At 44.1% G+C, this 13,970-nt stretch overlaps 1 protein-coding gene across 6 annotated transcripts in view; it reads right to left on the bottom strand.

The window, feature by feature from the left end:
- Window positions 1-13,970, bottom strand: part of LOC137377798 (muscleblind-like protein 3) — a 333,150-nt gene that overhangs the window by 34,413 nt on the left and 284,767 nt on the right. For 5 of the 6 annotated variants that reach the window (XM_068047866.1, XM_068047863.1, XM_068047862.1 and 2 more), the window contains exons 6-7: window positions 7,283-7,433; window positions 5,937-5,972 (exon numbers count right to left, since the gene is read on the bottom strand). In XM_068047866.1, coding sequence (XP_067903967.1) covers window positions 5,937-5,972; window positions 7,283-7,433 — 187 coding nt within the window. The remainder of the gene's footprint in view (window positions 1-5,936; window positions 5,973-7,282; window positions 7,434-13,970) is intronic. The other variant, XM_068047867.1, reaches the window with a different exon arrangement.

Genomic DNA, 13,970 nt, shown 5'->3' with positions numbered 1-13,970 from the left:
TTGCTGCATTTCTACACAGACTGCTTTAGTATCTGAGGAGTCACGAATTGTGCAATCATCAGCGAACATCCCCACTTCTGACCTTATGATTGAAGGAAGGACATCGATGAAGCAGCTGAAGATGGTTGGGCCTAGGACACTACCCTGAGGAACTCCTGCAGTGATGTCCTGGAGCTGAGATGATTGACCTCCAACAACCACAGCCATCTTCCTTTGCACTAGGTATGACTCCAACCAGTGGAGGGTTGTCCCCCTGATTCCCATTGACCTCAGTTTTGCTAGGGCTCCTTGATGCCATACTCGGTCAAATGCTGCCTTGATGTCAAGGGCAGTCACTCTCAACTCACCTCTTGAGTTCAGCTTTTTTGTCCATGTCTGAACCAAGGCTGTAATGAGGTCAGGAGCTGAGTGGCCCTGGCGGAACCCAAACAGGGCATCACTGAGCAGGTTATTGATAAGCAAGTGCCGCTTAATGGCACTGTCGATGACACCTTTCATCACTTTACTGATGATTGAGAGTAGGCTGAAGGGACGGTAATTCGCAGGGTTGGACCTGTCCTGTTTTTTGTGTACAGGACACGCCTGGGCAATTTTCCACATTGCAGGGTAGATGCCAGTGTTGTAGCTGTACTGGAACAGCTTGGCTAGGGGCGCGGCAAGGTCTGGAGCACAGGTCTTCAGTACTATTGCCGAAATATTGTCAGGGCCTATAGCTTTTGCAGTATCCAGTGCCTTCAGTCGTTTCTTAATATCACATGGAGTGATTCGAATTGGCTGAAGTCTGGCATCTGTGATGCTGGGGACTTCAGGAGGAGGCTGAGATGGATCATCAACTCGGCACTTCTGGCTGAAGATTGTTGCAAATGCTTCAGCCTTATCTTTTGCACTGATGTGCTGGGCTCCTCCATCATTGAGGATGGGGATATTTGTGGAGCCACCTCCTCCAGTTAGTTGTTTAATTGTCCACCACCATTCACGGCTGGTTGTGGCAGGACTGCAGAGCTTCGATCTGATCCGTTGGTTGTGGGATCGCTTCGCTCTGTCTATCGCATGCTGCTTATGCAGTTTGGCACACAGATAGTCCTGTGTTGTAGCTGCATCAGGTTGACACCTCATTTTGAGGTATGCCTGGTGCTGCACCTGGCATGCCCCCCTGCACTCTTCATTGAACCAGGGTTGGTCTCCTGGCTTGATGGTAATCGTAGAGTGGGGGATATGCCGGGCCATGAGGTTACAGATTGTAGTTGAGTCCAATTCTGCCGCTGCTGAAGGCCCACAGCGCCTCATGGATGCCCAATTTTGCATTGTTAGATCTGTTCGAAATCTATCCCATTTAGCACGGTGGTAGTGCCACACAACACGATGGACGGTATCCTCAATGTGAAGGCGGGACTTCGTCTCCACAATGACTGTGTGGTGGTCACTCCTACCAATACTGTCATGGACAGATGCATCTGCAGCAGGCAGATTGGTTATGATGAGGTCAAGAATGTTTTTCCCTCTTGTTGGTTCTCTCAACACCTGCCGCATACCCAGTCTAGCAGCTATGTCAGTAGTGGTGCTACCGAGCCACTCTTGGTGATGAACATTGAAGTACATTTTGTACCCTTGCCACCCTCAGTGCTTCCTCCAAGTGCTGTTCAACATGGAGGAGTACTGACTCATCAGCTGAGGGAGGGCGGTAGGTGGTAATCAGCAGGAGGTTTCCTTGCCCATATTTGACCTGATGTCATGAGACTTCATGGGGTCCAGAGTCAATGTTAAGGACTCCCAGGGCAACTCCCTCCCTACTGTATACCACTGTGCCGCCAGCTCTGCTGGGTCTGTGATGCCGGTGGGACAGGACATACCCGGGGATGGTGATGGCAGTGTCTGGGATATTGTCTGTCAGGTATGATTCCGTGAGTATGACTATTTTAGGCTGTTGCTTGACTAGTCTGTGGGACAGCTCTCCCAACTTTGGCACAAGCCCCCAGATGTTAGTAAGGAGGACTTTGCAGTGTCGACAGGGCTGGGTTTGCCATTGTCGTTTCCAGTGCCTCGATCGATGCCAGGTGGCCCATCCGGTTTCATTCCTTTTTATTGGCTTCGTAGCGGTTAGATACAACTGAGTGGCTTGCTAGGCCATTTCAGAGGGTATGTAAGAGTCAACAACATATTGCTGTGGGTCTGGAGCAACATGTAGGCCAGACCAGGTTCCTTCCCTAAAGGACATTAGTGAACCAGATGGGTTTTTACAACAATCGACAATGGTTTCATGGCCATCATTAGACCAGTTTTAAATTCCAGATATATTAATTGAATTCAAATTCCACCTTCTGCTGTTTTGAGATTTGAACTCATGTTCCCAGAGCAATACCCTGGGTCTCTGGGTTACTACTCCAGTGATAATACCACCACGCCACCACCTCCCCCGTGACGTGCCTTGGGACATTTTACTATGTTAAAGTCACTATGCAAATGCAAGTTGTTGTTGTTGCACTCAAGCTAAACAGAATTACTTAAATTATTTTTGATCTACTGTGATTCCAATTCCCCACTGCCCCCCCCACCCCCACCAAACAGATTACAGGCTCTGGATGAAAACAGTTTAATAATGATAATCATAATTCCAGCATCATTTCCGAATGCTAGTTATCTGAGTGGTTTGACATGAACTTCTGCACCAAGGGAACGCCCTCCCCTGTCCGTCAAGGTGCTTTGGTTGTCCACGTGCCACATCTGCACTCTGGAAATGCTCACTGAAGAGCCCAAACAGATTGGGGTATTTGAGGGCAATGGTCTTGTGCTGGATCGGGGAACGAGTCAGGAAGAGGTCAAAGTAATGGATTCCATTCTCGGACAGACATTCAAACACTTAAGCTAGTAATTTTAACCTAACTTGCCAAGTGGGAAACCCAGGGGATCAAGTGGAACACTGGTTTTACAGCCTGCCCAATATTACTTCAATGGAGATTAAAATTGGGCAGCAGTGCACCTGAGAACCTGCATTGCAGCTGATCGCGTCAGTTTGCCAACGGGCAGGTCAGGTTAAAATTGCTGCCCCACTGGAGCTGAAGACATTGGCAATTTTCAAGTGCTTCTTTGGATATTAGAATCCACAGCTGGATTAAGAAATAATGTCCTCTTAAATCTGTCAGGGAGTGTGATAACACAGATAAGCAGCATCTACCCAGACTCATGTCTTAGGCTATGAGTAACTAATTATTCAAAATTGGGAGTTCGAACATATTCATCAGTAGTGTCCAATACCAAGCTGGAAAGTTGTAGCCTGGATCGAATTTGCACAGCCTCTGGTTCTCCAAAGGGTTGTGCATATTCACACTGTTCAAGTTCCTATCAGGAAATGAGTGAGAACAGCATGCATTGACTTGGCCTCCACTTCCCCCTTCCTTCCTCTGCCTGGTGAAGAAAAACTTTGCTTTTTCCCTAACATCACTGCTTAAGGAACCTGCTCCGCACAAATAATGTGTACAAACATCAGACTCCTTCCTATTCTCCTTTGCTTGCCATTTATTCTCCTTTACCACTATCTGTTTCCACTTTTCATACTGTCTCTCCTCATCTTTGAGCTCCTCTCTTCATTCCCTAGCTACAAGCCACATTTCCCCACAAGCTCCCTCTATCAGTAACTTCCACTAGTAAAGCACACCAGACACAATTGCTCCATTCTGTTTTAATAGGGTTATTTCTTATCTTTGATTTTACCACAAAATAGAGCAAGGTCAGACTACTTTGCAGGGCAGACTTCGGCAAGTGTAGCCCATTCTTCGGCGGCATCTCCCAAACCCGCGACCTCTACCACCTAGAAGAACAAGGGCAGCAGATGCATGGGAACACCAGCACATGCTAGTTCTTCTCAAGTCACACACCATCCTGACTTGGAACTATATCCCTGTTCCTTCACTGTTGCTGGGTCAAAATCCTGAAACGCCCTCCCTAACAGCACTGTGGGTGTACCTGCACCAGATGGACTGCAGCAGTTCAAGAGAAACTAGAGATGAGAATTGCTCTATCCCAAGAATGAATGAAAATACACATCAACTGGATACATGTCAAGAACAGAGCACAATCCCATACTTTGAACAACCCCCCTTCTCTTTATCAGTAGGTCCTTTGAGCTGTTGCTCCTCTGAGGCTTCCCTTTGTAGAACCTTCAGATGCAAACTGTTGAGACAAGATCAAAAAGGAGTTGTGCCCGACTAATATAGTTTCGGTGCGGAATTTCTCCATGTGCTGGTAATAAAGATTTGTTTTTTGGGCAGGACGCAGGGTTAAATCTGGTGTTGCCACTCAAGATTAAAGCATCATTTTTCCAGCTCTCACATGCACTAAATGTGTTGACAGCAGTTACTGCTGATGGGTGACCAGCCATGGCGGTGGAACAGCTGGGAACGCACTTTGTTACTGCTCAAACTATAAACGGTCACTCCTACCAGTGGATCACCATAAAGAGGGAATGGGAAATAACAAAATAGCACATGATAGTACAAACAAGCAGAGTGGACCTTTGGTTTAGTGGTAGCATTCCTGCTTCTGAGTCAGAAGGTGAAAAGTTTGAGCCCCACTTCCCACAACCACATTGAAGGATACTAGATGAGGGTCATTCCCATCTATTATTAAGTGTAGGTGAGGCTTTTTAAAGCCCACCTAGGAGAAAGTAAAATCTGTGAGTAAGACAACAGAAAACCACATCTTCCCTAATAAGTGGCTCAAGAATCTCATGTGTTAGACTTGAGTTAGGACCTGCACAAGGGACAAAATACAATGGGCAACAGACCCAAAATTGTGCTGCACAAGGGCCCTATCCAGTGAGGGTTTACTGGAGGCTATGACAGTTACAGCATTGGCTGTATTACAGACTCTTTTACAGTTAAATTTCCACAAGCAAGGATTAGAAAAGAGCAGCAAGGACTGTATAGCCAAGCTGTGATCTGTTATTTTGTGCTTGTCAACAGTTATGAAAGAGCTCAAGGTTTTTAAATTCATAAAAAACATTGATAAAACAGGATTCAATAAAGATGTCCTTTGTCATGCCTGACAGTGACAGGTGTCAGGTGTGTTCAACAGAGCCCATTTAGTATTTGCTAAGTACTTACTTTATAGTTATGCTCCAGTTATATAAAGCTCTGTTTAGACCCCATTTAGTGTGCGGCATGCAGTTCTGGGCACTACACCTCAGGAAGGATGTACTGGCCTTGGAGAGAGTGCAGCACAGATTCACCAGGATAAAACCACACAAAGGGTAGGTTTCCACCATCTTTTGTGTGAAGAAGTGATTCCTGACCTCATCCCCGAACTGTCGAGCTTTAATTTTAAGGTTATGCCCCCTTGTTCTAGACTCCCCGACTCGAGAAAATAGTTTCCCATTGTTAAATCCTTTAATCTTCTTAAACACCTTGATTAGATTGCCCCTCGAGCTTCGCTACTCAAGGAAATACAAGACTAGCCTATGCAATCAGTCCTCCAACTTTAACCCTTTTAGCCCTCTGCTTGGATTTAGCTACTCCTAAAGCCTCCTTCATTATTCTTAAACTTTAACTTCACCTATGGCTGCTGCTGTTGTTAAGCTATAATTAAGTGAGGTTATTGATGTGATTCTACATACTGCATGAGCTACACTTGCAAGGAGCACAGGTGAGAGAGGGCTGCAGGTGGAACATGCCTTCGATTCTTAGACCAGTGCTCCTGGCAAGCAAGGCTCCACACTGGAAGCTCGGCATCCCAGAATTGTAAGTCTTCTGGGTCTAACCGAAAGAGATTCTGTAGAGTTTGTTTAATATCCTGACAGCTTGCTGTAACTGGCTAGCCGTGGAGAAAACTGTGAACTGAAATATTGACTGGACGTTCCTAACACAAACACAGTGAAGTTTTGAAAACGTGAGGAAGATAAAGTAAGGTCAAAACATTTGAGAGAGATAAAGCTGCAACCTTACCAACACTTGCAGTGGGGGTCATGCACAACACTGAGCCTGCAGATCATGCAGTGAAGCGTTGAAAGGATAAACAAAAAAAGGAACATTGATTAGAAACAGTTAGTGTTCACCCACATACTGTATGAAACAGATTATGGCCAGTTGAGACACTTTCATTGATTACCTCAGCACATGCAAAGTGAGAGTTTAGTTTTTTTATGAGGAGTTAAAACTATGCAATGATAATAATTCACTGAGAAATGATGAGAAGCGTGAATTGATACAATAGTAAATGCCAAGATAAAATGCATTGCCTCCCAGCCAGAAGATGCAAGAATTGGTTACCTCTCTGTTCTTATAAACTGTATCTTAATTCACAGCTACAACATTCATGCTGCCTCACTAAGGACATTTAGGGGTGAAATTGGACTTGGACAGGGTGCAAAACAGAGGGAATCGAATATCAGACAGGGTGCTTAAAGGGCAACTGATACATTATCATCTGACATGTGTCCCAGGCCAAGTCCAATTTCACCCGCCTTAGAATAATAAAACCAGCACAAATTGTACTTGGAAGGCAAGCTTCACATTATGTTCAAAACACAGCTGCATAATTGTTTTCACTGATCCAGCACATTTATTGAAGGTTATGCAGCAATGTCCGAACATCGATGAATGTAAATTCTAAAGGAACCACCCCATCATTTCTAAAAACAAATTCTGCTCTCCTCTGGTGAGCTACAGTCCAAGGGATGTGGGCACTCTTTGGTAACTCAGCCATGTGGCCATTCTGTGTGGGCAAGCCAAGTTTGTGAGTGTTGGCACTCTGTAGCTGCATCCAGACCATTGTTTCCTAATGCACACATCCCAAAAAGGAGTCGCTGGACAGGAGCAGCAATCCCCTCCCTCCCTTTCCCAAGCCCAGGAAGGTCCTGAGTTCTAAAATATCAACTGTGTTTTCTGCAGTGCCCCTTGTAATAGTGCCAAAATAAAGCTTTGCCAATGTGACACTGTGTGCACTGCCCCTGCTGAGAACCCAATCCACTCCACCAAACACCAGGCTCTCTATTGGGTTTGTCACAACACCTGACACTGGAAAACCAAACTGGCAGTGTGATTCACTTCAATAATTGCATTGTTTTTTTCCTACGGATATATAATTTTTAAAACATTTAGTCAGAGGGATGTGAAATATTTTAAATTACAAAAAATGAGAAACAAGAGTGGCTCCTTTAAGCATGAAACCTGTCTGACATGAAGCAAATGAACCCTTGCCCATTCCTCGAGTGACTCCAACAGTACAGCCCTGTGACTTCCAATACCAAAATGAAAGAGTGCATGAAGAGCACAAGTGATAATGGACTAACCTGTTGGTATGAATGTTGGTTGTTGCAGCTGCATATTAGCTAGAGCCTGTTGGTAGTGGAAAACACTGGGGTTAAACACTGTGGTGGCACCATTGGTTTTTTCAAGTGCTGGCCTCTTTGGTAAAGGTTGGAGGGCACCAGGCTGGAGGGCCTATGGATGAGGGATTGATTAAGACAAGTAGAAAATAAATGACGCATGCACAAAACAATACACACACACACCAAAGACTGACCTGCCATTCTCCTGCGACTAGTAATAGCTAAAGCAAAGCAGCAGCTGAAGCAGACTATAGCTGCGAGGCATTGTGAACAGTATACAAGTGCGAGAAGCATGAGAGGCAGTTTTGAGAGTCAGGAGCTGCACAGCCACTTAACAGTGTTTGACTTAAAACATAGGACATCGATAATCAAGCTTAAAGTGAGAGAGTTCGGACAGGCTGCACATTGATGAAATGAAAGAAGAATGAATTCTCTGCAGATCTAAAACATATGCAATATAATAAATAAAGGTTACATAGCCAGGGTTCTCGCTAGGGTTTTATAAAGTCCTGGGGACTTGAAAAGTCTCGAGGCTCATTTCACAAAAATGATTTTTTCAAAAACTCTTGACTTTGCACTATATTGTCCTGCAGTAAATGCATATGAACCATGTGCAGAATTTTTGTTTCAATTTGATACAAGTAGCTTTCAGAATGTTGATTGTAGATTGTAAGTTTATTTCCACTGCTCCCCCACCTCATGAGCAATAGCCCTGTAAATGTTAACATCCTCTGAAAAGTCGAATGACGTGAAATCAAATTCAAGTTTCACATTAACGGGAACCCTGCAAAGTGCCTACAAGCGGAAAGAAGCAAGTAAAGCGACAACATAAATGCTTGCTGTAAACTGCAGCATCCAGAGACTGAGAAACTGCAGCTAGCTTGCCCAAATAACACAAGTGATTATGGCACAGTGGCAGCTGAGGTATATAAAGATGCCTCTATTTAAATTGTCCTGTTAACTGTAGCATAATGGATACCTGGCAGCTAGAGTTGTGGGATTCAGCTTGGTAAATGTCACTCTTGTTCCCTGCTAGCTTTCATTTAATGTGATATAGACACACAAGCTGCATGTGAAATTCTACAATGAACATTTCACCCTTTAGCGAAGGTTTGATCATTCCTTGTTAATTGGGGCAGTTTGGTGTTTCAGAAGGCTGCTCAGTGGAATCACATAGCACAAAAGTAGGCCATTCAACCCATCAAACCTGTGCCAGCTCTTTGAAAGAGCTATCCAATTAGTCCCAGTCCCCTGCCCCTTCTCCATAGCCCCATATTTGTTTTCCTTTTCAAGTCTTTATCCAATTCCCTTTTGAAAGTTACTATTGCATCTGCTTCCACCATCCTATCAGACAGTGCATTCCAGTACTGTTAATACAATACTCTGCAATGTTTGGATTTTAGAAGGTTATCTGTCAATTTTATTTATTAAGGCAGTGATGGGGCTTGCATGTATACAAGTAACAGGATGCCACCTTTCATTGCCAAAATCACTTCAAGACAGTCAAACCTGTTTTAGATGCAGCATTAACTGCCCGATCAGAATTATCTTTATTCTCTGTGCTCTTTCTTTCCCCTGGAGACTACTTAGGTTTGTATTTTGAAAGATTTTTGCTTGTGCTGCTCCAATGCAAGTCAGAAGGGAATAAATAAAATACTACATCCTGGGCACTGTGGGGCACAGTACCTTCCCATAAATGTTCACAAATGTGTTTTACTGGGTTCATAGGGCTTTAGAAACAGGTTTCACTGTGGCTATATCTTTTGTTGCTATGCCAAACCCTTAGGAGTTACAAAGCATGAATTTGCACCACCAAAGTACATTCCAAAACAGGTCAATATGCAATGGCAGTGTCCTAAGGGTTAATTATGGTACCAAATGAATGAAAAGCACTCATGCAGTCTAACGTTATATTTACAAAATTAAAAAAAAGCTACATGCAAAGCAAGAAGGTGAAAGGTGCAAGTACCAGGTCAAAGGTTGCGTCGAGGGATCGCTTCATTGATCTGACAGCTGGCTGAGTCTTAATTAGCAGGCAGCGAGCACATGGATGGCAATGGGCCAATGGGGTTCAAGCGCATTAACATAAACAGCAAGCAGAGGTGCGTCATAGGGGCAACAATGCATTAAGGGTAGGTGAAGAGGGGGAGAAAAAACAATCTGAATGCATTATACAACATATTAAAAAGAACAAGCATGCATAACAAAAGGTGTTTACTACTGTTATTGTTCAGCAATATAATTACAAACAGACACCTTGCTCTCGAACGCAAGTGAGTGTCACATAAATGTTTGTAATCACTAAGGGGAAAACTAATTATTTTGTTAAAAGAAAGCTAAAATGCAACACATAAACTTAAAAACTTAGGGTGCAGAGGAGCCTTATGATCGAAACATTTCACCATCAAGGCAGAATTTTTAAAAACCTAACAAGAGTTTTACCAACATCTACTCTGAATGAATGGGACAAGCCTCCTTGGGTTCTCACTTCAGCAGTGTTCTCCTTATAATTCCATAGCAAAAAGCTTCTCCATATCTATGAAAGCGTGATGCAGCTGGGCCAACCTTGCACCCCTCCATCGAAAACAAACATTCCACCCCCTCCCCCAGAGAACAAAGAACAAAGAACAAAGAACAGGACAGCACAGGAACAGGCCATTCGGCCCTCCAAGCCTACGCTGATCTTGATGCCTGCCTAAACTAAAACCTTCTGCACTTCCGGGGCCCATATCCCTCTATTCCCTTCCTATTTATGTATTTGTCAAGATGTCTCTTAAACGTCGCTATCGTATCCGCTTCCACCACCTCCCCTGGCAGCAAGTTCCAGGCACTCACCACCCTCTGTGTAAAAAACTTGCCTCGCACATCCCCTCTAAACTTTGCCTCTCGCACCTTAAACCTATGTCCCCTAGTAACTGACTCTTCCACCCTGGGAAAAAGCTTCTGACTATCCACTCTGTCCATGCCACTCATAACTTTGTAAACCTCTATAATGTCGCCCCTCCACCTCCGTCGCTCCAGTGAAAACAATCCGAGTTTTTCCAACCTCTCCTCATAGCTAATGTCCTCCAGACCAGGCAACAACCTGGTAAACTTCCTCTGTACCCTCTCCAAAGCCTCCACATCCTTCTGGTAGTGTGGCGACCAGAATTGCATGCAATATTCTAAGAGTGGCCTAACTAAGGTTCTGTACAGCTGCAACATGACTTGCCAATTTTTATACTCTATGCCCCGACCGATGAAGACAAGCATGCCGTATGCCTTCTTGACTACCTTATCCACCTGCGTTGGCACTTTCAGTGACCTGTGGACCTGTACGCCCAGATCTCTCTGCCTGTCAATACTCCTAAGGGTTCTGCCATTTACTGTATACCTCCCACCTGTATTAGATCTTCCAAAATGCATTACCTCACATTTGTCCGGATTAAACTCCATCTGCCATTTCTGCGCCCAAGTCTCCAACCGATCTATATCCTGCTGTATCCTCTGACAATCCTCATCACTATCCGTAACCCCACCAACCTTTGTGTCGTCTGCAAACTTACTAATCAGACCAGCTACATTTTCCTCCAAATCATTTATATATACCACAAACAGCAAAGGTCCCAGCACTGATCCCTGCGGAACACCACTAGTCACATCCCTCCATTCAGAAAAACACCCATCCACTGATACCCTCTGTCTTCTATGACCGAGCCAGTTCTGTATCCATCTTGCCAGCTCACCTCTGATCCCGTGTGGGATCACCTTCTGTACCAGTCTGCCATGCGGGACCTTGTCAAAGGCTTTACTAAAGTCCATATAGATAACATCCACTGCCCTTCCTTCATCAATCATCTTCGTCACTTCCTCAAAAAACTCAATCAAATTAGTAAGACACGACCTCCCCTTCACAAAACCATGCTGTCTCTCGCTAATAAGTTTGTTTGTTTCCAAATGGGAGTAAATCCTGTCCCGAATAATCCTCTCTAATAGTTTCCCTACCACTGACGTAAGGCTCACCGGCCTATAATTTCCTGGATTATCCTTGCCACCCTTCTTAAACAAAGGAACAACATTGGCTTTTCTCCAGTCCTCTGGGACCTCACCCGTATCCAATGAGGATGCAAAGATTTCTGTCAAGGCCCCAGCAATTTCCTCCCTTGCCTCCCTCAGTATTCTAGGGTAGATCCCATCAGGCCCTGGGAACAACATTCTAACCCTCCCCTGATCAGCTGACAATTTTCAAGGTGTTCTATCATCCTATCCTTAATTATAGGCTCTAGTAATTTCTTAACAATGGATGCTAGGCTAACCGGTCTAAAATTTCCTGGTTTTCTCATCTTTCTTAACTTCCTTAAATAGTGGAGTGACTGCAATTTTCCAATCTAAAGTGACGGTTCCCAAATCAACAGAACTTTGGAAGGTTATATTTAGGGCAGCTGCAATGTTCTCACCCACTTCCTTTAAAACTCTGTGATGGAAACCATCTGGTCCTCAGTAGTTGTGACTCGTTAGTGCCTTTATTTTCTTCATTAATGTTATTTTGCCTACGTTAATTTTGTTGAGTCCATGTCCCTGATTCAATACGAGTTTGCTAGGGATTTGCAGTATGCTGGCCACTTCCTCTACTATAAATACTGATGCAAAGTAATCATTCAGCATGTCCACCATTTCCTTATTTTCATTGACAACATCACTATTGTCAGTTTTCAAGGGGCCCATATTCCTCCTGAACACCCACTTATTCCTGATGTGATTGTACAAATTTGTGTTGATTTTGATATCTCTTGCAAGTTTCATTTCACACTCCCTTTTTGTAGCTCTTTTGTCAGCTTTTGTTGTTCTTTGTATCTTTCGCATTTGCTGGATTTGTGCTATTTCATACATTTTGAATGCTTTTTCTTTGAGTATCATGTTGCCTCTTAGCATTTTAGTCATCCATGGCTTTTATTTTTTGACAAGTAGAGTTCTTGCCCCGTCGGGGTATAAAACTGATTCTGTATCATATTAAATTACTTTTGAACAACTCCCACTGACCTTCTGTCATTTTACCCATTATCAGATTTGGCCAGTTTACTGTGGACAGTTTCGGTCTCATCCCATTGAAGTCACAGCCTTACCTAAATCTAGAAACCTTGTAGCTGTTTCATGTTTCTCACTTTCAAACACTACATAAATTTGATCATATTATGATACACATACCATTAGGCTTTTAGCTAAATCTGGCTCATTTCTCATTACTAAATCAAATATGACATACCCGTTTGTTGGTTCTAGGACATATCATTGCAGAAAACTCAAGCACACTTACAAATTCACTACCTTTCTGACTATATTAAAGTTAAAATCCCACAGTTAAATCACTCTGCCTTTACTACATGCTTGTCTAATTTCGATATTTATACAATCTACCACTTCACAGCTGCTACCAGGAGCCTATACATAACTCCCACTACAGTCCTTTTCTATTTCTTAATTCCACCCATAAAATCTGAACTGCCAACTTACCTCTCCTTATATCCTCTCATCATAGAAGTGATTTCCTCCTCAATCACTAAGGCTACAACTCCCCATCTACCACTTTCCCTATCTTTATTGTAGAACGTATAACCTGGTATGTATAGTCCCCTGCCTGCCTTGCAGTCCTGACTCAGTAATGGCTACCATGTCAAACCCTACAGGTTGAATTTGCGCCTGCAATCCATTCAATTTCCTCAGTCCATCTGTATAAAGAACATTAATTTGGACCACACACCCTAACCCTAACCCGTCCTTCAGCTATAATCTTTGACTCTCTTTATGGTTTAATCAATTTACTTCTCATTATCCTCCCTCAAATAACAACATTCTGCCCCCTCCGTCAAGGAACAACATTCAAACCACAACCTCAAAGAATATTCTCCCCCTCCCTCAAAGAACAACAATATGCAATGGCCAGTTGTCTAAAGCTAAGCTGCATAGTGGGCAAACTGATTAAAGGGCTGTGAACAGGGAAGGCAATGACTGGGGAGGAGCACAAAGCTGAACAAGGGTAGGGAGGGCTAACCCCAGGTGCAAAACAGGAAGTCCCTCCCCTTGCCAAAAATCAGTTAACATATGAAAGACCCCAAAATGTGCTGATGGTGTTACCAACATATTAGTGTAAGTTATATTCAGCCACAAGGTTACCTCAGGTGGCATTAACCATTATTTTAGCACCAAAATTCCTGGGCTCCGAGCGGAGAAAGAGCAGAAAATTCACATGTTGCCGAATGGTTTGGGGAGAGGTACTGGAGACTTCCATGGGCTCGGCGCCCATTTTCCAACAAGTGGGGTGGGGCACTTTGCTTGGGGCGGGGAACCTTGCGTGGGGGTGGGGAACTTCATGTGGTGGTAGGTCACTTCACATATGAATGGGCACTTTGCATGGGATGGGACACTTTGCATGGGGGTGACGTATATCACATGGGGCAGGCACTTCACATGGGGGCAGGGTACCTCTACTGCCCGCCCACCTTCCGTGTGGGCATCACAGAAAGAGGCAGGAATGGAGGGGTGACCATTATTCCACATGTTTCCTCTTCACTTTCCCCTAACTCAAAGAGGGCGTGCTATCATGGCAGGAGCCTGAGCCCAGTTGAAGTGAGGCTCACTGCCTACCAAAGGCCTGTTTCCACATGGCTATCGA

Source organism: Heterodontus francisci, chromosome 15 (genome assembly GCF_036365525.1).
Source record: "Heterodontus francisci isolate sHetFra1 chromosome 15, sHetFra1.hap1, whole genome shotgun sequence".
Lineage (NCBI taxonomy): Eukaryota > Metazoa > Chordata > Chondrichthyes > Heterodontiformes > Heterodontidae > Heterodontus > Heterodontus francisci.
This window is presented reverse-complemented; position numbering and strand designations above follow the sequence as displayed.